A 25,940-nucleotide genomic window follows, 5' to 3' on the forward strand; every position below is an offset into this window, starting at 1 on the left:
GCTGGCTACTCGATTCGACTTGCTACACTCGGCATAGCGTCCAACTTCAATGTTAAGCAGATTTGTGTGAAAGAAAGCTTCCATTTGTCGTCTAGAAGCAAGACGGCAGATTAAAACGCATCCAATCGCATTTGACCAACATGAACGTCATGTCTACTGTACAACCCCTTCCAGCCATTCTTTGTCGCTATGGGGACGATAATCGGTCAAGTCGCAGTCATCTCGCCTAGTCACGTCTTGCCTGGTTATATATGTTGATCCAGCTCACTATTTAATTAAAATGCACTGTCAGAGTGTTATATTGAAACCACCAGTGTATTAGATATGTCCAGGGTACGAAGTGGTTGGCCAATATTCAAGTGTCGGGACTCTCAATAAGCCTTTGTGCGTCTCTGTACATCACATGTTTCCTGAGAATCCATGGTAATGCTGACACTTGTATGTGTGTTTATGTTGAAAATTACATGGCAACATTGACACTATGCACATACAAGACCATTCGATAATGAGTTTAAAACTTATATTCCAATGTATATAAATCATGTTCAATTCAAGAATGGTGTATCCAATCTGTAACGTTATGTGTACTGAAGGGTGTTGTCAAAGCCCGCGCATCTAACACTTCTTATATAACACTATCATAAACATACATTATATAAGTCATGGAAAATAACTGTGATCACATTGTGCAATTAGCAGCTAAAAATGAAATAGTCGCCCGATAAATGCTATACGAGAGTATACGCCGATGTAATACAAACTCTTGGTTCATTCAGATCTCAATATTACAAAAACTATCAGCAACATGTCAGTATAATTATACGTAAGGACTGCTCCGAATACGGTTCATGTGGGTAAGAGAAAAGAAATTCGTCTGGGTGTCATTTAAGCTTTACTGCACCTTTGTTACACAATGTCTATTCATGGCCTTTAAACATACGAAACAAACTTACTTGACGTTTATAGGGTACATGTTGTCGGCAATGTTAAGTGCAACCCCAAGGCCTGTTCTACATCCCAATCACAAATATATATTGCTTCAATTTAACTGATATGGTCCTTATCGATTTTTGAGCTTTTCATTTTTTCACGCATTTCTCCTATGTGTATCTTACGGAGTACGAGGCTTAAGGCCTGGTTCAGCTTCTGAAATCTTCCTATTGTCTGTCAACGACGAAGGGAATATATAACACTACACTATACAAATCAATTCGGTCCTCTTGCTGTAGCTTTCGTTGTAGCTGTAGTTGAACGGGAAGACCTCGCCTTGGCCGCCTGCTGTGCAACAGTGTTTATCGCCAACACAGACAGGGGAGGCTATCCTCCGGTAGGTGACGTCAGTCACTCTCAAATGCTATGACGTTGGACGTAACAAGCCACGGTGGTTAAGGAAGGCCGTTGTATCTTGGTTCGATCACTTTTGCTTGCCCGGTGGAAGTAGCGCTCTGCTGCCACAGTCGCTCGCTCGCCAGTCGCTCAGTAGCCCTTCGACGCCAGCCACAGACAGGCCGGATCTTACAACAAAATATGATTGTCAACAGGTACAGACACATTTTGTATTAATTACAATAGCGCAGAGAGTTCTATTTCATATTTTCAATGTGTTTTATGCTGGAATTTCTGGAAATTAAGACAATAATGTTGATTATATGTCATGATATGATGGTATCTTAAACGGAATTTATAATTGATATATGCATGTACCTTGTTCAAACTTGATGAGACGTTGTGATGTGTAAATATACAATGTAAAATCTATGCATATTGTTCATGTGTACCATTTTGAATTATACATGCGACATGGAGATTGTATTTCGTTTTGGTTATGTATGAAATGCTCGCCTCTCGTGGAGATCAGTCAGAAATCTGGTAGAAGTGTGTTATCTTATTCCATGTGCAATACAAGTAGCCTTGTTAACTACCTAACGCCCGAGTTTGCTAAGTTAATTATGATCTGAGATAGTGCAAACCGAGGGGGCATATTACCGATGTGTGAGGTATGTGAGTTTCTTTATCATAAATTACCATTACCCTTTAATGATTTGTTATTTAAAAAGCAACGCGAACTAATATCACCTAACAATGATAATATGTCAACTGTTCAGTTGCTGGCTGTCATCACGGCACCCTATCTCCAGATTGTCAGCTTGTGTCCACCTTCTGATTGATTTACTCATCTTTCAAACTGATGTTCACCCGTGTTTTGATTTTTCTTTGGAATTGAAACCTGAGATGCCTGAACTATGTCAAACCAGTGAGGCATAATTTCCATTTTTTACGAATTCCCAAATCTATAAATGACTTAAAGCAATAATAGAGGAATAATGTATGCATATGTTGGACATTGAAACATCTGTTTCTGTATTTACTTCAAAAGTATAATATGCCCCTAAATATTCTCGTCTCGTAACTTCGAAACCTCAATTGTTGGGCCATTTCTATATGTGTTAAATATCTGTCACTGTTCACCCGCGTTTTCAGTGAGTGCGACTGGTAGGCATGTGAGACTAAAAGATACAAACTAAAATGTCAAGAATCTGAGACAGATCCACTGACTTATAAACCTAGACAGTGACTACCTGCAGACTCGGCGAGGACGTGCAGCAGATTCTTAAGGGGCAACATGTCTGCTAATACGTGACCAAAGACAGATTCTCTGTACAGCGCCAAACTATGTTTAAATGATACCTCAGTAGTATCTGAACAATAATCCTTGTCTCGGGAGAAAGAAAAACGTCCACGTCACTGGTGTTCACTTAATGTCAAATCTGAAAAGATACAAATAACAAACTTGTTTTGCAGCCTTCTTAATTAGTATCGATTTCGGCTTTCTGTCCTGCCAGCAGACACAGCAATCACACTGTGGAAGGCATAGGTCTTTCCAGTCCAATTATTAATCAGCCCAGTGTAGGATTTCCCAACATTCCCAATTAATAATGGTCGTCTCATATTACATCATTGCTTTGAAGCAGGTTTGACAAGTGATTGATTGCACGCCCAGGCAACCGCAGCATATAATGAGGTAAACTTACAGCACTGATTAATCTGTCTACAACGTCCCAAACTCAAACACTCAGCTCTTTCGGCCTGTCCTTTAATTCGTCCGTGTTACAAATGCTATTCCGAAATATGGTTTAGTTCATTCTAACAACAAATGTAACCTTTTGTAAGCCAGTTGCCAGTTTAGGCGCGCTTGCTACACTTTTTGTGTTTGTGTTCACTTCAAACGGACAATGTATATGAACATGCGATTCTTCCTTGGCAGTATACTGTAAAGTTACAAGTAACAGTATACAAGTAAAGTTGATAGTTGTAACACAAACTTGTTGATTCTGTCAACAACAGTTATATCCATTAGTGACTGCACAATATGTTGGCATACAAGACGAATACGTGCACATTTCAGGTATAATACTACGCGTAATAGACAATTAACAGACTTAACATTCAATAAACGATGTCTCTACTCAATGTTTATTTTCACAATAGAAACAGTGTATGTTGTTGTTTATATCTGATATAGACTTTGCAGTAATTTTGGTCTCTCCTTCGTGATGCTTTAAGGGTTTGAGTAGTTTCATTTTCGTCTTCATTCGAATTCACATCATAGCTAAATACAATCCAGTGCTGTCTGTCAACCCTTATCCAGAGTCAAGCTGCTGCTCACCAACGTGGAGTTATTCAAGCTGTGTCGGCGAATATTAACAGTAATACTGTCTATGCCATTCAGACGTCATACAATTTCAATACAGGTATGATAAAATGATTAAATAAATAGAAGGCCTAAGCAGATTAGAAATATAATGAAATCTTGGGAAAATATTACTAGAAGGGCGTTGATCTCACGTCCTACATGTATATTCAAACATATTGGACATATTTTCAAGCGTGTGCATAAAACATATTTAGGTTTCATTTTCATACTGATGTTTCGTGTATACACCACACATGAGTTGAAGAAACCCATAAGTAACATCCTTAATACTTGGTTACAGCTGAATGATCTGCCGACCGTAATATTTCAATGTTCGTTGACAAACGCTCTTTAACCAGGCGTTATTGAGTTAATATATCTCAGTGAATATACTTCACAAATGAACAAAGCCGTACATACATCTTCGCACGACCATGACTTGTATCTGCCATTTGTCATAAATCTCTATCTCTCGTTGCTATGGAAATAGTGTTTTACTGAAGTTGAAGTCAGAAATGCCCCAGCGGCAACTAACTGCTTTTAACGGGAGACAAGTTCGATGTGCCAGTTCAAATTAACTAGGTTTATACAGCATCAGACACGAGAAAACGATGGAAATGCCGAAAAAATGAAGGGAAGAAATGCACTTATTTTTTTCGTTGAAATCGCATTAGATCAAGCACGTTCATGTGTAACATAAAATAATTACTCACAGTAGTTAATTCATGTATTAATTCTATCTGTAACTTAAAAACGTTCGGCCTTCAAGTGGGTGTCTTCAACGTGGGAGCTGCTATTTGTTGTGAACTCTCTGAACAAAAAGAGTGCATCAAACTGATACAAAAAAGTACTGATTCTCTAAGCGATAATCACATGAGTCGGGGTTGTTTTGAACTCGTTTAGCAGTTGCTGTTTCAATTGAAGAACGCTGGGCTTGCACAGGCACGCACAAGTGCAAACGGTTTATACATATTCATGTAGAAGGATAATTATAATGTTTCTCATTTGTACTGGCAAATATACCATAAATATTATTTATATAAATCTGTCAGACGTTATTTAATATATTCATATCTATGTTGAAGAAAAACTCTTCTAAGACATAAATGCCACTTACTAACTTACTAAATGCTTACCAACAGTAATGAAAGAAAAAGGTGTTTTCAACACGTTATAAATGTGTGATATTGTCAAGGATAAGCTTGAGTCGAGCAACCCGAATCCCTTGCCACACATATCTATTGATCAAAGAGATAAGCAAGTGCTAACGTCCCTGTTACCAAACAGCAATATCTTTAAGCGCCCAAATCACCTGCAATATAGAAAACAAAGAATGAGATGGCTGTAAGCACAAAGACGCTAATAATGGCCCGACATGGTGATAATAGGCTTACGTAGTGGCAGATGCCTCTCTGTTGTCATGAGGTGATCAGATGACCATCTGCATGTTCATGCCTTGGCTGCAGCAGCTGTTTAATGAGCTGTAGGAACTCACTGTGCTTCATCACCCACATAAACCAAACCAGTAACCGTACTGACGGCAGGCAATAAGTCTGATGAATTATCCAACCCAGTACGTTCATATGTGCCACTTTCGCCCTTGCATACGTATCTTCAGGTTTCACATCCAATTACGGACGCGTTGATTCCTATACCGATTCTGTATACTTACTTAATTTCACGTATGCAACGTATGCCAAATTATCACAGTACAACACTTGGTATGTTCAATTACTACATTTATTAACTGTAGCAGAAACGTGCAAGTCTATTCAGTCGTCATATCAACTGAGAATCTACTGTATATTTGGCATCGTGTCAAATTTGGCACGTATTCATTTTCTGTTGGTCAGAACAAAAGGTTTTAAAATACCCATGTCTATAAAATACGCGTGTGCCTCTTATACCGTATGACCGTAAGGTGGTTGCAGTAGGGGAAAGAGAAATTGATAGCGATTTTACATTTCAAGAAGCCATTACCTTCGTACTTTCAGCACCTGCCTGCAGCGCCAAGCAGGGTGAGGACACTGGTGCCGTATTTTCAAGTTGGAACTGATTTCATTACACTGTTTTCCAATAACATCTGCTGTCTTATGTTTGAAAGTGGCTGAATAATTTGCATTGATTGCAGTTCACATACTTGTAATATTCAAATATATTTAACAAATTTCATCACATTTTTGCACATCAGGAATTTTTTTAAACTGGATACTAGGCGCTATATAAAATGAACTGTTATTATTATTGAAACAAAGGGGTCTCGGCGATAATCTTTCAAAACAACGTTTGTGGCCTTGTACAAGCAAACGATATTCAGAAATGCTGCTAAATGATGTTACATGTGTGATGTAATGTTTGTTCCTCGTCATCGGATGTAAGTTCGGCCTGTCGAACCTACCGACAACTGATTGCTTCAAATATGAACAAAATGGTTACGGTACCGGCGTTGAGAGCTCTGAAGACGTACAATACGAAGGGCTAAAAAAAGTCAGAATTACTTCCCTTCTTCAAGTATTTTTCAGTATTATAAAAACACAGTTCGCTTTACGAATCGGAAACTTCTAGAAATATTCTTGCCAGGGCTTATTCATTCAGGCAGGGCAATTAGTCAACAATCGAATATTTCTATCGGTAAGCGTACTTGGGACCAGCAAGGAATTAACAGGTAAAAAACCCACGATGTCTTATGGTGACATAAAAGATAATTTAAAAGATAAATGTCACTTTCTGGCGGCATGTTTTCAGAATAGGTTTCTGTTGGCTGTTGAGGAGGCAAGCGCATCCTAATCGTTTACAGTAAAGTGCGACAGATGACTTCACCCGTCGGACACATAGGTCAATGTCATCAAGGTTATCTCATAGTTACAATTTTCCTCTTGAGGCATCTTTTCGAATATTGTCGCACTGGTGACACGGGGTAATAAGCAAAGGGCCTATACCGAAAGTATGATTATCGATTATATCTTCTTCGTCAATCCATGTAGTAAGCTCATGGCCAAAACTTAAAGCTCTGGTCTCACCAGCATTGATTCTCTCCGGTCTCACAGGTAATCTGTGATGGCGTGTAGGTCCTTAAACAGGATATTCTGTGACTATCAAACAAGGCACCTGTCTTCAACCGAACGCAAGCAGTTCTTCCAACTAACAAGTCATCCATCGAAATGACATAATTGGATACTTCCACTGACATGCCTGACTTTTCATTTCTAATTCCTTTTTATAGACTTTATCAACCGTTACAAAGTGGACATTGGTTGAGATATCACCTTATTTGACTTGATTTCATATAGAATTTAGTTAAATATATGTTTAATCAACACAAACAGTATTTACAGATTTGTAAATATCGTGGGCACAAACTACATAATCAATATATGCAGTATGGAAACGTGTTGATATAGTGAACACATACAGTATGAATACCTGTAAATACAGTCAATTCATACAGGAGGGAAACATGCAAGTACAGTCAACACATGTAGCTTGCAAACACGCAAATACGGTCAACACATACAGTATGGAAATCTATGAATACAATCAACAAATACCGTATGGAAACCTTTGAATATAGTCAACAAATACGGTATGCACACACGTAAATGCAATCAACACATACAGCATGCGAACATGTACATATAGTCAACACATAATAGTATGGAAACCTGTAAATACAGTAAATTCATACAGTTGGGAAACCTGTGAATATAGTCAACACATACGCTATGCACACATGCTATGTATACATGCAGTCAACACATACAGTGTGAGAAAATGTAATTACAGTCACCACACACAATATGCAATTATCATGCATCATCGTCGTCGGTGATGTAACAAAGTGGATATATAAAGTCTGTGAAATTACACGAGTATGTACTTCCAGCTGATGACATTATGATGATAACAGTCTAACGATTATAGCGTGCAAAATACAATTACAGCTACTTTAGATTAAAAAAAATAAAGAAAATAAATTTAATCAACATCGTGGAAGCAAACCCTAATGTATGTAGTTTGAAATGAAAGTCATGAACGAGGATATAATGCACTATTCAAGGCATACCGATATTTTGTTTTACCATTATGTGAGTGGTACACGTGTACATATGATATGATGTGCGAAATTGTCAAGTGGAAAAGACATGCTTTTGTAGTGCATTAGTATGCAAGGACGTAGTCGAAACCAAATGATACACGCGTGCGTGTGTGCGTGCGTGCGTGCGTGCGTGCGTGCGCGTGCGTGCGTGTGTAACAGATGGTTTTCAAAATTATATACGTATTCAAAGAAATGCGAACAGAGAAGTGGATATGTATTTATGTAAACTGTTGTCAAACAATGTCAGTATAGATTTTCTTGGTATCCTGTAAACATCAATTTCAGTAATATTTCATGCTGATAAGACTGTGGATTAGAGCATGGAGAGCAAATATCCAGTAAAGAGTAAATAACTTTCTAGTGTGTGCTCGTGACTGTGTCAACTATAGTCTTGGTTATATGAGAAAAGCAATCAATAGTGTAACTTGTAAATTACAGTGTTTTACTAACCACTACATGGACCCGTGTGACTTTTTATTGGCCCTTATGCTTCACGGTGTACTAGATTTATCATGATAGGCCCGCTAAATATACTATAATTACTGACGAGATGAGTGTCACCTGTTCTTTCCCAAAATGATTCTAAATACTCTGCTTTGTTACAACGTGAAAGTTGTCACGGACTGCTTTCGAGTATTCTTGATATGTTTTATGGTTTAATTATGACTTGAAACGTTGTTTTTCAGGGTTCTGGTGATCCGGTTAGTTTTGAGGCGCCAACGTTTGTGAGAAGTTGGAGGATGGTATAGTATCAGTTCAATTGCCTGTGATTGCCGTAAGAGGGCGATGGAGAAAGGGACTCTGGAATCGATGCGTCTATCAGTTGTACGCCTCTGTGCTTTGTAAGGCAGGACCGTCAGCTAACGGATTCTGTTGTAGTGCCGGTACAATGTAACACTGGAGAGCTGTGCGCTGCACGATATGCCACATGAGACGACAACTTGACTGAAATATAAAAGGAATTTTCTTTGGCTCCAGAAAGAGAAAAATACTACATCTGCATAAGATCTCATTTTCTCTACTTTCGAAGACGACTTGAACAAGCAGGATGAAAAACGTTTCATACCTCATCAGCTCGATGTCGCCTCTGGACGAGTCACCTCTGCCACTCTGCGATCACTATGGCAATGAAACTGGACCATTTGGCAATGGAACTGGACCGATTGGCAATGGAACTCAGATGGGACGAGGTCCCTATTTCATGAAAGTCATACCCATCATTCTCGCTATATGTTATGTTATAATCTGCTTGGTCGGCTGGTTAGGCAACGGTCTCGTAATCTATGTCGTCGTTCGATTCGCCAAAATGAAAACTGTTACGAACATGTACATTCTTCATTTAGCTATTTCGGACGTCCTATTCCTCGTGAGTTTGCCATTTCTTACTACGACAACGCTATTAGGATACTGGGTGTTTGGCTTTGCCATGTGTAAGATCTACTTTGTGCTTTTCTCCATCAACTTATTCACCAGTGTATTCACACTAACTGTGATGAGCGCTGACCGCTACCTTGCGGTTTGCCACCCCGTCAGATCTGTCCGCTATCGCACTCCAAGAATTGCACTCATCGTTTGCCTGTGTATATGGTCGGTGTCCTTCCTTGTTATGTTGCCGATTATTCTGTATTCTACAACTGTTCCCCAACTACCGGCGACGCGATTCAAGGGCAGACAGACCTGCACGATCTCTTGGCCCGATGGTCAGCCCATTCCAGCGGACAAAGCTTTCATCTGGTACACCTTCATCTTGGGTTTCTCGATACCCATATCATTGATATCTGTGTTCTATATCCTGGTCGTGCTCAGACTGCGCACAGTTGGACCGGCAAAGAAGTCAAAAGAAAAGAAACGATCTCACCGACGAGTGACGCGGATGGTGCTGACAGTATTGTCAGTTTATGTTATCTGCTGGCTACCTTACTGGGTATTTCAAGTGGAAATTACCTTCAAAACTGGTTCGCAGAGATTAACTGACTGGAAGGTTGTACTATTTAACGCGCTCACAGTCTTGACGTTTGCAAACAGTATGCTTAACCCTTTCCTGTATGCATTTCTTAGTGACAATTTCCGGAAGAGTTTCATGAAGGCGTTTAAGTGCACATCACCATCGGAGATCAACAAGTCCCTCTGCGGCGAAAATAGCATGTTTCCAAGGACCAGCCAGAGCTACGCCAAGAGTGTAGCAACGAATACTACCATTGATGAAAGAATGGAATTGTCGACATTTGAATCTCAACAAAACTGTACAAGCCACGTTGTATGCGAACCAAATGATCAATCACTTCAAGACGAAAAGGGATGTTTAAAGCCAGTTGCTCTCTGAGACCAAGAACATTATGTTTCTCGTGCACCGTTTTTGCGATGATATTACTCTCCGTTAATGTTTACGTGGGATTAAACCTGCGGCGTGTTTCCCCCTGTGGCGTTAATTGTGGTGATCTTACTGCCGACCTACTCAGACCTGTGTCAACAATATTTTTATCAGGACGAGCAGACATAAACCTTATTGTGTACATGCCTGTTGAGCTTTCCGATCAGTGAGTTGACATTGTCAACAACGTGTGGAACTATTTCATGCCGCCGAAGGTCTATCCAGTAGTGTCAGTGGGCGCTTAACAAGAGAGACAGCCCGATCAATAGACGTTTATAAAGGTGACAGATAACTGTTGAGAGCTAGAATACGTCGGTGTACGTAAGACACTGATCAAATTTGGCCTTTAGAGTCATACTATCAAAACAGGTAATTTTCCAGAAAGAAGCCTTAATGGAGTCTAGATAGCTTGGTGGCGCTTGTCTGATAGGGCAAATAGGTAGATACGCCATAAAGGACCCCTACAACCTGTGTTATTCCCTGCAATGTATGCCTGTATAGTTATTACATCACCATGTTTATATGTGCGTCTGGAATATCAGTATAGATATATTGATGAACAAGTATTGACATAGTGTGTAACATATATATTCTTCAAGCCATGTTCCTGTGCTGGCTGCTGCTTTGTTAGTGTTTCTGCATGACGTTTCTATTATAGCGAGTAAATGACTGTTGTTTTGTCCACAATGAAACCATGTATTATCATTACGTTATTGTTTTGCATTGGCTTTGTCGTGTTCTTCAGATGGATGTAATCATGTGTTATTTCTATGCATAAATGGGGTGAATATTGGAACGTGTTGGTCTTTTGATGGTTTTCACATAGTAAAGTGACAGATGAAATAAGCCGATTTACATATAAACGTAAAGAGTAGTTATAACTTTAATCAGTGCTAAATATCTTCTTCTGGAAAAGACACTGTTGCAGAAGACGACAGCAATATTGCTCATGTGCTATTGTCACCAATTTGATTTTTGCACGTGACTCAAAAATAGCAGGTCTGGTGTTTAGTGATACATGCACAGCAAGCTCTGTCCTGAACATGCATCGTTACAAAAGGCTTCTAACGCCCCTGACTAAAACCGAGATATCTATGAGCGTTTATTCCTCTCTCGAGGATTTTCATTGATACAATATTAGATTATTTTAGATCATATTTCTTCAAAGATTTTTTTTCATCAGCCAAGTAAAACAAATTGAAAGTATCGAACAATTTCCTAGGAACTTTAGATTCTCATTCCGTATCACGAAACAAAACATATTTTGATACTCCATTAAAACTTACAAATACTGTAGGAATGGGCATGATGGTGGACAGACGGTTTTGAATGTTTGAACTCCGTTCGTGAACTACAGTAGCTTTTTGGTGATACAACGAAGATTGTGAAAGATGGCAGAGATCCCACTGAAAACTAAATGAGTCAGATCTTCTCTCAGCCTGCTGAGGGTCAAGTTGTTAACGGTGGCGTTATTCGATGGGTTTCGTACCCTAGCCATATCAGGAACCACTGATCGTTTGGTCAGTTCTAACCATATAGTGCTCATTTGCTCATTGCGCCGTCTTGCTGTCATACACTGAAATACTGTTAAGAACGAAAGTGTACTGAAACCAGCTCAATTCCTCTTTAACAAGATTGTTGCAGCGACACAAGATGATGGTATACAGGAAAATAGAGGAATACAAAATGTAGAACACGAGACAGTCATTAAATTCACCCAGGGATTTCACCCATTATCTTGGCTGCCGTACATGACTTCCATTAGTGCTATGTTACTCTGACATACACGAGACAATACTTTTTATATAATGTACGGAAATTTATGTCTAGACATAACCCAAGGACACGTTTTTTACTTATGGCATCATGCCTCTCTATAAGTCTCTCTTTAATGCATTTTTTTTTCAAAATTGTTTTCAATTTACGGATAATTTACTAAAAGATACACCATTCAACGGGTTTTTTAGTTCCTTTTTGTACAAAACCAGGGTTTCCGTATGGCAATAATAGTCCAACTCTACATATCTGGAAATGTTGTTCAGGACAGTAACAGAACAGATTTTCTGGCATGCAATATGTCAATTAACCGACTTCGCCGGGAATACAGCTCAGCAATGAGTAAGATAGAAATAAAGGAACACCAGTAGCAAGGTCTCGCATCCTGTGTCTCTGCTGCCCGACCTGATTAAACGAATCGAACCCATGGATTTTACCTTTAGCAAGAAAACCTCCAAGATGAATATAACAGTTGGGACGTGCAGTAATGTTGACTAAAGCTGCTAATGTTTCACTGTACATTCCTAGAAGGATAGACATGGACACTTAGTGCCGGCCTGCACATAAGATCAATACCGAGATATCGATCTGAGCGCATCATGATGGTATTGAGTGTTTCTGATAGGATTACTGCTTCTTGCTTCGTTCCCCGTATGTCAGCTGTCAGAAAAATGCGATCCCATTGCTCCAGTCTCCCACACGTGCCTAACAAAGTATGGCAGTGTCGAACTATTGTTTACACTGTAATCAGGTTTCAAGCTTTCACTGTGTATATTCCTTCTCCACATACATCTATACATTACAGCAGCGTCACCATGTCCATGAGCGTGTTAGTGTGAGGACTCCTATAGGGAGCTTATTGTGTTTTGTAACATCTGGTGTTTGCAACCACGAATAAACACACATTGCCAAGAGGATTTGTTCACATGAAATTGGTTCCAAACTGCGTAGAATATTTTAAATTATATAGTTTCATAAAGTAATTAATTACTTGATGCCAATTCCCCATGGTTTAAGATATCGTTGTAGTACTTTATGGGGTTTATTTAAAGTCAAAGCATGGCAGTTTTATATGCAGTATTAAAATCTAAAGGGGGTTTTGAAACATCGTTTATTACACGGAATTTCCCAAGAGCAGATGAATTGTTGGAGATAGTAATTTGCAGAAGGAGATTTTAGCCGATTTCAGGTTTCAAAATGTAATACGGTTTTGCTTTGGTACACTGAAATGATAATGGATATTGATTTTTATTGACTGTTTCTTTTCAAACTTAAGAAGTTCATATTCATGTTTGTGAGCTTGCCATTAAACACCGATTATGTATTGTCACTATAGGAATTGAAGCTCGGCATCAAGCTCGGCTTCAATTCGTAAAACTAATATAACGTGTTCAGACAGTTGATTCATAATGTTTCACGTTTAATATTTTTCATGAAGGACATAAGCATGGAAGGTTCTTGGGTCTAGTAGTGACGTTTGGTGCAAAAGGAACTGACACAGAAGTAGCTCGTACTCGTATCTAGATAACATCCTGTGCTTTTGCAAAGGTAATATCATGTATATGTGTCCTATGACTAAACTACAAGCGCCTCGTCTGGCAATCATCAGTTGAGACAACTCATCCATGATGTCGTGATGCGGCCCACGTATTTAGTTGTTTTAACTTCAAAAACTAAGGGGCCGGTGGGGTAGCCTAATGGTTAAAGCGTTGGCTCGTCACGCCAAAGACCCGGGTTCGAATCCCCACATGGGTACAATGTGTGAAGCCCATTTCTGATGTCCCCTGCAATGATGTTGCTGGAATATTGCTAAAAGCGGCGTAAAACCAAACTCAGTCAGTCAAAAACTAAGATCCGTGTCTACTTAGTGCTATATATTTTACAGTAAAATATAAGACACTAAATAAGTAGACAGGGATCTTCTTTTCTGTTTTTTCAAGTTGAAACTAACTTACGCTGATATTGTCTACATTGTAACTGCTTCATTAACATCATTTTAATACACAACAACTACCACTACTAATGATAGTAATAATGTCCCCATTTATACAGTGCCAACTCCACACCCCACATAGCGCTAGCAATGAATATATCACAGCACATTATTCTCCTGGAAAAGCGAAACTGCCTGTGAGGCTCTAGAAGATTAATAGTCACATGACCAACCCCAACGGATTCCCATTTTCTGCTGGGCGAACAGAGGCAATTTTGAACAAACTCACTTGCCTAAGGTGAGACCACATGTATCACATGTGCTTCGTGTGCTACTCACCTTAACTCAATAATGATGACTTAAAAACGTATTGAATTGTTTAACATTTACCTGTACGTTGTTTGTAGCTATGCTATCTATACATCGGGTCAGTGTTTAGCTCTGATGTGTGAACTGTTATCTTCTAGTACTACTGTCATGGAGGGGCGGGAGGGGTAGCCTAGTGGTTAAAGCGTTCACCCGTCACACCGGACACCTGGGTTCGATTCCCCGCATAGGCACAATGTGTGAAGCCCATTTCTGGTGATATTGCTGGAATATTGCTAAAAGAAAGCGGCGTAAAGTTAAACTCACACACTACTGACTGATTGTCATTCATTAGTTCGCTCATTCCTAACTGCAACCAAACATGTAAACAAGGCTGGGTACATTACAAAGGGGGCTCATCCTCTGAAACACATTTGTACACTCAGTCCACTTACGTCGACACGTGCGTGTTTCGTATAGGTTGTTTTGACAGGTCTAGATACGTGTAATATACGAAATGATCAACTGCCTTTGTATCAACTAAAAATATCCGAACAAAGGGGATGAAACAGACATTTGAACAACGATTAGCAACAGGAAAATAGACGAATCGTGACCTGCAGTACTTCGATCGTGTGGACGTGATATAGTGGCATACCATTGCAGCATCCATCACGTCTTCAGTTTTACACACACGATGGAAGATATGAGTGGAGGAATTCATTGCTTTTTGGTATTCAAGATCATGCCGTACTGTAGTCACTCATGCAGCAAATGAACGATACAAACCTGTTCATGATAATCAATGAAGCAGTCAGGCATTTTGCGCGCAAACGCACAAGCAAACACACGCACACGCACACGCACAATGATAGTATTTACATAACAAATGGTGACCACTGTCAATATATAGGCGTTGTAATCTTGCAGTGTGTTTCCTACTGAAGAAGGTTCTGTGGCAAAATTGGAATAAATGAACTATCATTCAACTTTGATTTTACCGTCTATTGAACTCCTAGACTAGGAAGTAAACTTAATCACCAAAGAGCCATATTGTGATATGATAGCCACCATATCCAAAGCTCTGTGAGTTATGTAGACCTAGTAGCCTTAAATCTACATTAAGGTTGATGTGGGCTTTCATAAAGAAAATGCAAATTGTGTGATTGGAGGTTGCTGCCAGTCGAGGACGTCATTTAAATACGTGGTGCCGTCACTGGGTGGCCACACAAAATACGTGATCTGGACTCGGTGGTAGGGTGGGTTAGGTAGCAGACTTGGTTTTCTGGTGTTTTAGGTGCCTCGCTCTGAAAGCGTGGATTCGCATCCTGGAGCGAACGTAACCCAGAACACTGCTAGAATTTGATAAAGTGTAAACCGTAGTATACCATATGTTATATTTGATCACTTCCTAAAACGTATTGCGTAATTCATATCATTAAGATGTCTCATCATTGCTGGACATTCAAAACATGGCGGTCCCTAGCGATGCTGGTGGTTCCGGCCGCTGACTGAATATGGTTTCACGATGAACACCAGAACTCCTGGCAAACCCTCTATCCAGTCCCGGTTTCAAGCAATTCAAAATGAACGCAACTACTAACTGTTTGACAGGCGTAGCATAACCTTTACGAGGTTTTGCAGTCAACATGGATGCTTTTCATAATTCAAACGATTTACTCTGTCTTTGATCTGACTCGGTACCTCTCCATCCAACCTGAATTTCCTACTCATGGGATTATATGCATGGAAAAGCCTGTATGCATGTGCATGTTCAGAGTCCTCATGGGTAATCATGACAATGTGTTTGTACATGTAAATATCATGTATGGTTGAAAAAACATCGCAATTCTTTTTTAATAAGACTTTGTGTGGTGCTGAAAAACATGTTTATTTTTGGCGAACATAGAAATCATTAACACTTTATTTGACGTTTCCAAAAGTAAAACCTCCTAGCTGTCAGCCATGTTAATCATTAGATGCTGAAGACTATTGTATAACTTGACGAGGTACACTGTGCCCCCTGCCCATAGAAACCCTTCCAGCGATGAAGTCAAGCTTGAATGTTTTGTAACCGGAACAAAACTGCATGACTAGTTTCCACACAATGATACAAACTTGTATAATCACCATGTTTTCAGTCGTTTTCTCCTTTCTTTGGAAATGTAATCTTGTTACTGCACTTCATGAGGATTTATTTCGGAGCAAGTTGATAATATTTAGTAAGTAGTGTCACGCAGTTGCGTGTATTAATGTCAACCTCTGGTATTGCGCGCGTATGTTCTTTGTGCAGCTCCGCTACCGTTTAATATCGTCGTTTTGTCATTGTTTTGCTAATTACTATCATTTGCACTACATCTAAATGCTCATTGGTGAAGTATAGGCCAAGATACGTTTCTACAAATATCATACTTTACTGTACGTATACTTATGCGGTTGCTGTAGTTGATTGCTTAACAAGAAGAAAATTCTGTTAATTAGACGACTAGGTTTAACTGGGCGACGATGAAGACAGATTATCTACTCCAAAGTCCGCGCCTTGTTTTTATAAAGATGGGTTGACTAGGTCAACACTTCCAGTGACTGCTAGGCTATGCGTGGTCGACCTGCTACTGTTCGTGTGATGATCGCCTCTGAAGTCCCAACCTTGTTGTACTCTAGATAGGTTGGCAAGATAATAATCATGCTGTCCTGTACACTGTGTAGCTATTGAGAAACAAGGTCAAATGCGCTAAAATTAGAAACGTATGGGTGATGCTTAGAATGGTGATTTTGTTAATTCACAAAAAGTTAATGCCAATGCAATAATTATATAATTGAACTATGTTAACTGTTGCACTGCACAAATGCGACCATTGTAAACCTTTAACGCTCACAGCAATTGTTTGCAAGAGTAAGGCCTTGAAGAGAACATTAAACTAGAATTCAGTAGTACCACCTAGTTTTGGACCCTTTATACATGTACGACGTTAAAGTACCACCTGGCTGTTAAAAATATGAAAAATAACAAAAGTCCTGGAGTAGATGGATTTCCAATAGATTTCTTTAAATATTTCTGGAAAGACCTTAAATATTGGATCTATAGAGATATTAAAGATAGTCTTAAAAAGAATCAAATGTCTTTTACAATGAAAAGAGGTGTCATTACATGTATACCCAAGCCAAATAAAAACAGAACCCTTTTAAAAAAATGGAGACCAATAACTTTATTGAATTCACTGTATAAAATAGTAAGCACTTGTATTTCTAATCGTTTAAAAACAACCTTGTACTCTCTGATTCATGAAAATCAGACTGGATTTATACCTGGTAGAAATATAAGCGAAAACACAAGATTACTGTATGACATTATGTTTGAGACAAAAAGAAGAGACATCCCAGGTTTATTGATTTTGATCGATTTTGGAAAGGCATTTGATACTGTCTCTAAAGATTTTACAATTACAAATAATACCTTCTATAAGATGCCAGGACTAAAAATATATATTGATAAGACTAAAGCAATCTGGATTGGTTAAAAAACAGGCTGCGGAGATAAACTATGTCAGGATTTGAATATTGAATGGCGAAAAAGTGAATTTGATGTTCTGGGAATTATATTTAACGCCGAACTGAAGGATTTATGGATCATCAATACAAAGAAAAAACTAGAGGAAATTAACAGATTATTGGCTGTGTGGAGAAAAAGACATTTAACACTAATCGGCAAAATCACTGTTATCAAGACACCGGCTATTTCAAAGTTAGTTCATATTTTCAATACTTTACCAAACCCACCCCAAGATTTTGTTACCTGCCTTGATAAAATATTTTTCAAATTCATTTGGAATGACAAAAATGCCAAAATTAAGAGAAGTAAGTTGAAAAAAGATTATATACATTGGGTTTTAAGAATGATTGACATAAATACCTTTATCAATGCCTTGAAACTGTCCACTTTGAGACTTTTTTTGAGAAAATTAACAATGTGCAATCCATGCAATTTTCCTTTACATGATATCATGAAATTTGGTGTTAATTTATATAATATTGCTGATATTCATAATCCATATTGGAAAGATGTTTTAAAAGCATGGAAAATGTATTGTTCTAACATAACCATAGAGGAAAGCAACATTGATGAAATTTTAGCACAGCCATTATGGTTTAATTATTATTTTAAAAACCAAAATCATTATATCAGACATTGGGCAAATAAAGGACTATTAACCATCAAAGACATGTGTGACGAAGAAGGTTTGATGTCTTTTGAATCTTTGAAAAGTAAATATTCAATAAAAGGGACAGAACTAGATCATAGATATGTTTTAACTATTTTACCTGAATCATTGAAAAATACAATTACAAATCACAGATATATACATAACTATGACTTGAATCTAAATTCTTATCAAAAGAATTTTATGAAATCATTACAGGGATCAAGATTATTTTATGATATATTGCTATTTAATAATAATAACCCTCATATGTGTCATAAATGGGAGAAAGTATTTGATGATACTGATTTTGATTGGCCAATGACTTTTATGTCTTTCAGACAAGACCTTAATGATGTAAAACTCTTAGATTTCCAATTTAAATTTTTACATGGTATTATCTATACCAAAAAAGGAACTATTAAAAATGAACCTTATCCAACGTGCCTCATGCAGCTTTTGTAAAGATGAGGATGAAAACTTGTGCCATGTTTACTGGGAATGTTGTGAAACTAAGAAGTTTTGGAATGATCTTCAAATTTGGATTAACACCAATTTCATACAAAAAGTTAATTTGACAAAACTTTTGGTGTATTTTGGTTCTTTAAAGGTCACATGCAACCAAAAAATCAAACATAATTAAAACACAATTATCACTTCTTCATGACATATAATATGCATTGCTGATTATGAAAAAACAAATAAACAAAATTATAAGCGTATAATCGCAAATCAAAAGTGCAATATTGTGTACTTGGGTTTACCTCTCTCGAAACGAAGCAGCCGGGATACCGAACCAAGTCAGAGCGGGTGGGTGTGCACTCAAGTGTAACGGCTGGTTCATTAGCAGATGCCGCCTTCACGGGTCATTGTGTGTGTATATATAGAAAGTTGGGTTTTGTAAATACATGCTCATTTTTTTGTGTATAACATTTTGCAATCAACAGACATCACAACATGTCATGTGTTCAAGTATCACACCTGCCTGTCTGTGTAATTACATAATGTGACAGAGACCGAACTCGGGCCATAAATCAATGCGTTTTGTTTATGGTGTATAGCCTGATTGGTGTTAAGTTCAAATTGCATGTGGTCAGTGATCGCAGTTGTGTATTGCATATTGTCATTAGCAGACAGGCAGGCAGACACACTGGTGTCAATAAAACAAGACATTGAGTTTTGTCTGTGACAGCTACATATCTATATCACAGTTAGAAATCGTGTCAACTCTAAATAATGACATTGCTTTTAAGTATCGAACTGAGAAAGTGACTCGGTAAGAAGAACGTGTGGTGAAATAGATAAATGAAATTATATAAACAGTTTATTTACTGTCATAACATACAAAAAGCTCGCGCCTGTGAGATATCAACAAAACATTATGAAACTAGCTCACACCAAAGGCTTCACTGAGTATTCACCAGACAGCCCGCTTCCAAGTTGAGCGAACCTATTTCACTGCGCACGTGCTATGAGCGCAGCCAGCTGTTGAAACCCGTATTCCCCAGAAAAGTCTGGGGAAAATTAGTGAAATGTTTGAACTCCGATTTCGCGCGTTTTTTTCATCGCGTTATTTTTCAACTTTATAAGTTGAATTTGCATTTTTGACGCTTTTTTTCGGTAAGTCCATACCGAAAGGTATCAGAATCTGCAAAGTTGTGTTTTACGTTGCATGTGACCTTTAACACATTTCAAAATTTACAGGTGGTGCGTTTTCAATGATGTTCAGTATATGATATGAGCGACGTTTCGGTGTAGCTTCTAACACTTGCTTGATAACACCCAGCCCAGACAGCGAATGGGACTTTTCTTGGATACGCTGCCTAGTCGAACCCACCAAGAACTTTCCGGAGAATATGAAGGCTCCCCAATGCTGCAGGATTCATGCATTTGCCAGAGTGTCAGAAGGGCTGTGCTTCCGGTGGAGAACCCGGGCACTCTCCTGATCTGCGCCAAGAGATCCGGATGTACCAAACCAAGGGCACCGAGAACAATGAGGAGCCTGAAGACAGTGTACTTGGGATGGAAGCGAGACATTTCAAAGGCGAGCTCCGCATATTTAGAACGCTTTTCCTGAATCTTGCATATATATAATTATTATCTTACTTTGGTTTATTACTTTTACCAAACATAATCATGCCATATCGTGAAATAAAACTTAAGCTTCAAGGAGCATTTGGTGAGAAATACTTCCCGATATAAGCTGGAAAAGGGACAGAGGAAAGATGATAACAATTTAAGTGGCCTTTTGATGAGACCCTTCCGCAGAGATATCTAGCTGACAACTCAAAAAAGCAGTAATGATGAAAAATGAGAAATGCACGATTCTATTTAGTGGGTGTCATTTATCTGCTTTCTAATAAAGATTGCATTTCCCTAAGGAGAGACAGACTAATATCAACTAATATCAATTTGTCAGAACAAAATAACATTGTTGTCATTAGTGATTTGGTGAGCGGTTGTTGTCAGAAAGTTTTGCAAAAGGAAAGTGTACTACCAATTTCCTTGATGAAGTGGATTTCTCACGTGTTGACACTAAATGCAAGAATATCGGCAATAGTCTGTAATCTACTGTCTCCAATATTCCTCCTTGTGGGAAAAGATGAAACATTACCAAAGGTGTTTATCGCTTGCTTGAAAAAAACTCATAAAATTGGGATACGTCGTATGGGAAACCACACTGGTGACAATCATGTGCGTCACGGAAGTCTTGTATGAGGATTTAATCTAGGCTACATTTCCCTACATCTGCTACTCTCCCACACCGGCTGCCCTGCTACTGTCCTCACCGTTTAACACAGAACCATAGACAGTTTTCTCGACTGGACATCACTGACGGTGAGATGAATGCAGATAAAGCATTAGGAAAATAGGAGAAGAGCAAATGAATGTCTCTGTAACGTACCTCTTTAATAAAAAAAAAAGACGCACTAGACTATTTAGCTAAATACATTATTAAACAATAATAAACCAAAGTTCAAGTGGAGGTCTGCTTTAAATTATATAGTACATCATGAATGACAGTATGAATTTCGCACACTGTATGTGTTCCATTACAATGGTGATAAATTGATACATACATTTTAGAGAGTGATATATTGTATTATTTTATAATTAATTTGAAAAGAAGTGTGTTTGGAATATTTATCTTGTAATCAAATATATTTTTTCAAAGAACAATCCACGTCATATACGGGATATCAGATTGATTCCGAGTTGTTATGTTTTGCTTACTCATATTCTAAAAAAGCTGTTCGGCTCTAGAATTGTAATAAAATTTGCTGGAACGGATGGTTATTAACTGGAAATGTACATGTAATTGCAAATGAGGATGATGAGTTTCAATATTATTGACCCTGCTTCAAAGGACATTTCAGTACAGTGAAACCAGCCATTGGTACCGTGCGGTTCACAATATCATTGGTACAATTTCGCCGGGAAGACCATTAGGCATGATTACAGGCATTAGACACAACAACGTATGGTATGGATTTACAACTTTTATATTATTTACAACACAACGTTTCTGGGCTATTTCTTGCCCCTTCGTCAGGTGAATTTTATGGCAGTATACATTATACGTCATGAGATATCACACGGCATTTGACAATATAAGGCAATCGAAATTATATTACAATTGATGTTATATGGCTTTAGACCCGGCACTATATATTATACGAGGTATTATATTGTATTTGACATTAGACGGCATTAAAATGATACAGGACTAAACATTATATGGCATTATCCCATCAACATGTACGACGTTAAAGTACCACCTGTTCTGGACCCTCTTTACATCTACGACGTTAAAGGACTATTTCATAACGGTTTTCACTCCTGAAGTTCAAAGTTTGGCACGCTTTGGCCCATCTCTGCACATGTTGCCTTTGTTGCGACCTTGTCTCTGGGACTTTAGGATACCTGGTGCTGGATAGCATTATTGGTAACGCCACACCACCTGCTTTATTAAACTACATTAGAATGTCTGGCGCACTAAACGCCGCATGTTTTCTCAGAAGAAGAAGAAAATTAGTTTATTACAAAGTGTCACACCCTGGTAAACGGTCCGGCCTATTTAGGCATACGAGACACACAATAAGAACAACAAGAAAACCATTATAATAATAAAAGAGCACTCACCCATGCAATGAACACTCATAAACCATCATACGGGGTCAACAAACCACCCACTTGCACACACAGCTACATATACATACAATAACATCACCAACACAATGTCGCACATGAGCAATTTCTTACATTCCTTCACATTCAAGGTCACTCACACATGCACCCAACTGTCACCGCCCCCACAGACACCCCCCAGTCACAGACGCACACCCCACCCTCCATAGAAACCGAATGTTTCTTTACGCTTGGTTACTACTTGAAGATCGCATGAGACACACCATTTCACACTCTGGCTTTGGTCGTGTATTCATGGAGGACTCATTTTGTGGAAGAGAGTGTACGACGTCAGGTCTGATCACTGACGGCTGCCAAAAGAACTGAATTAATGGAACTGCATATTACATGCAGACGGATCAGCGTTTAAAGGCACAATGTCACACATTTTCGAAAATATTTTTGCCTGTATTATAGACACACACACACACACACACACACACACACACACACACACACACACACACACACACATATATATATATATATATATTAGGGCTTATGCACTCACTTCAGCTTCCTATTGATGAAATAAAAGACTTTAAGTTATCATCCCTTACCACTTGCCTGAAATCGATAACTGAAACTTTGAGTTGCACAGTTTCCAAATAGAGAACAATTGAATGTAAACAATTACTCCGTACATCGAAAACTGTCGCACGCAGTGTTGTCGGTGTTTGCCGAACTGGTTTCAATCGCAAGTTGTGCGTAGGATATTCGTAAAGAGAGCCCCAAGCGACATAAATCTATCGGGGGGCTCGCTTGAAATAATGTTCGGCCGGTAAAGGGAGCGAGAGTCGATTTAATGCAACGTTGCATTAATTCATTCGAAGTTTTTAATTTAATATTGTAATGTAAATACGCATTATTTTTTGGGGTAATAAATGATAGTATATGGTAGCTTCCCTGAGAGCGGATAGTTAGTATTATTGAGAGGAATGCATTATTTATTTTGAGAGAAGTGTGGTGTGACAAAGTGCCTTTAAGCTTCACATTCATGTAACAGTGGATGAATTGAATGGTTTGACATTGAGAGCGAGAGCTTGTGGGGCATGTGATAATGCAACCTTCCATGCCTTCATGCATAATCCATCTGTCAAGATTGTCCATAATTTCAAGAAGCTAAAAATCAATTTCGAAATACATTCTTCCTGAAAACCTCTGTAACACCGGAGAGATGGCTGCACGACACATGTTAACCCTTGCTCTGGCCACGAATTGTTCGTCGAAATACAAACACAACGCTTGTAGACAAACAAGGAAGATACAACATTGAATTGTAATACATCATGCCGACTATTAAAGGCTTGGCTTTGCTTTGTTGAAAGTTACATCAGTCATTCTGGTTCTCAAAGGGGCACACTTTGCATACATGCATTACCATGTGTCATATTGTTTGTGATTTATCTATAATGTCCCCAAAAGGCAATAATGTTATATACAGAATGTAGGGCGCAGGGCGCAGTAAGTGCGTTAATTACAGCTGACAGGGGTAAGCCATTTCCTTCATCCCAACGTTGTTGTTGAGGTTGCTTGAGGTGACGGGATCGAGCCCACCTGTGACCGGGTGTAAAAACCTTGGAGTCAACTTTGTGTGCAGACTCTTTCAGTGTTGTCACAACCCATAGGGGACAGTACACCACCTTGTGCACTTAAAAGAACCCACGAATCCGTTGGTATATGACCGGATGGTGGCCACATGAATACGTGCAAACACCTAGTTGCGGGTACAGTAACGTGCAGTAAAACTTGGAAAAAGTACTGTGCCTATGTGTCCCAGTCCACCCAGCTGTCAATGGGTACCTCGTAAGGATGGGAATGCCACAAAAACTCGGTGCGCCTAGTTGCTGCAAGAGTTGTATGCTCCCCATGGAGTTGAGATTGACAATACGATGTGCCGTTGAGATTGACATCCAGTGAACGAGGGAAAAACAAAGCGACTTTGAGCAGCTGAGCTGAGCTGGATATCGACACTATACAAATATTAGTATGTATGTATGACGTGAAATCAGTATGTGTACAATTTTCATTTAAAAACACAAACAAACAAAACCAAAAAAAACGACTAGAAGCAAACACTAACAACTGCAAGCTGATTGTCATAATAAATTGCCTACAGTGATTTATCGGCCTTCTTGAAAACCGCCAAAATCAAGAATGACACCCCATGCACGTGTACGCTACTGTGTTGTGCATGTGCATCCCATGCGGTGTGTTTAGGGGCGGTGATAGAGAGAAATGGTGGTGCGTTCATAAGATGTCTGTCTTTGAAAAGTTTGTTAATGCTTATACTTCCTATCCAAATTGAAAGTTCAGGTTCCCCTACTTTTTTAAGAGTATATATTCAAAAGGTCATTATGCATACCAGATGTTATACAACAAAATGCTAAAGCTGGAATTTTATTTGTTGTGACAATTTAGTACTGGCCATGGAACTAGGGACCAGGGGACGTGTATGAATACATTTATGCCAAACATTACTCGCAATGTCTTCATATCTGTGTTCCAGCCAGTGTATTACATGATGTGTGATGTGGATAAGCTAGCCACGTAGCAGAACAATTAAAACAGAATCATACAGCAATAATATACCATAGTTTCAGAATTAGGTGGGACTGGGAACGCTTCTAACACCTTAGCATTATGCCTGGAATTGATGACACTTCAGTAATAGCATGTGACAGTGTTGTATATATGTCTGTATTTTACATAACTGTATATATTTAATGTTGTAATGAAATAATGTATTAACTTTTACTATGGTGAACAGAATAAAATACATTTGCTTTCTATTTAGCTCCTGGTTCACTTTTCTTTAATTCAACTTTAATATTATTTAACTGCTTTGGGTAGCTGTGGGGTAAGATTGTACAGCTTGGGTCACTCCTTTGTTTAAGACAGCTTACGTCTGATTGGCCTTGTGTAAAATACTAATTCTCAGCACTAGCACAGCACACAAGCCACTGTAGACTGAGCAAACCAGAGGTTCTTACAGATGCATCAACTGGTGCAGTCAGTCCGCGCCCCAGTATAACCCACAGAGGCGTTTGTTCTGACTCTGACTCCTCAAATAAATCCTCAACAACTCAAACACGACCTTCGTCACGCCAAAGACCCGGGTTCGAATCCCCACATGGGCACAATGTGTTAAGCCCATTTCTGGTGTCCCCCGCCGTGATATTGCTGGAATATTGCTAAAAGCGGCGTAAAACTAAACTCAGTCAGTCAGTCAGTCAAACACGACCTGTGTGTTATGCCTGAACATCCCCGGTTACAATTATTATTTTTAAGATAGTTTAACATAGTCGTGCATGTGAATCCTTCATGAAAGGAAAGAGTAAAACATTGATTAACGCGGTATAGGGTGAAAATTAGAG

The 25,940-nt window shown here is 38.8% G+C and overlaps 1 protein-coding gene across 1 annotated transcript; it reads left to right on the forward strand.

The window, feature by feature from the left end:
• Window positions 1-1,380: 1,380 nt before the first annotated feature.
• Window positions 1,381-10,954, forward strand: LOC124277951 (somatostatin receptor type 2-like). Its single transcript, XM_046713670.1, has 2 exons — window positions 1,381-1,541; window positions 8,477-10,954. Exon 2 carries the CDS (start codon window positions 8,839-8,841, stop codon window positions 10,111-10,113), a length of 1,275 nt encoding a protein of 424 aa, XP_046569626.1. The 5' UTR covers window positions 1,381-1,541; window positions 8,477-8,838; the 3' UTR covers window positions 10,114-10,954.
• Window positions 10,955-25,940: the final 14,986 nt, after the last annotated feature.

The sequence above is a fragment of the Haliotis rubra genome, unplaced genomic scaffold (genome assembly GCF_003918875.1).
Source record: "Haliotis rubra isolate DU_JTF1 unplaced genomic scaffold, ASM391887v1 Scf23, whole genome shotgun sequence".
Taxonomy (NCBI): Eukaryota; Metazoa; Mollusca; class Gastropoda; order Lepetellida; family Haliotidae; genus Haliotis; species Haliotis rubra.

Excerpts from the sequence above, each read along its gene's own strand:
- LOC124277951 (XM_046713670.1), top strand. The coding sequence starts at position 8,839 with ATGAAAAACGTTTCATACCTCATCAGCTCGATGTCGCCTCTGGACGAG.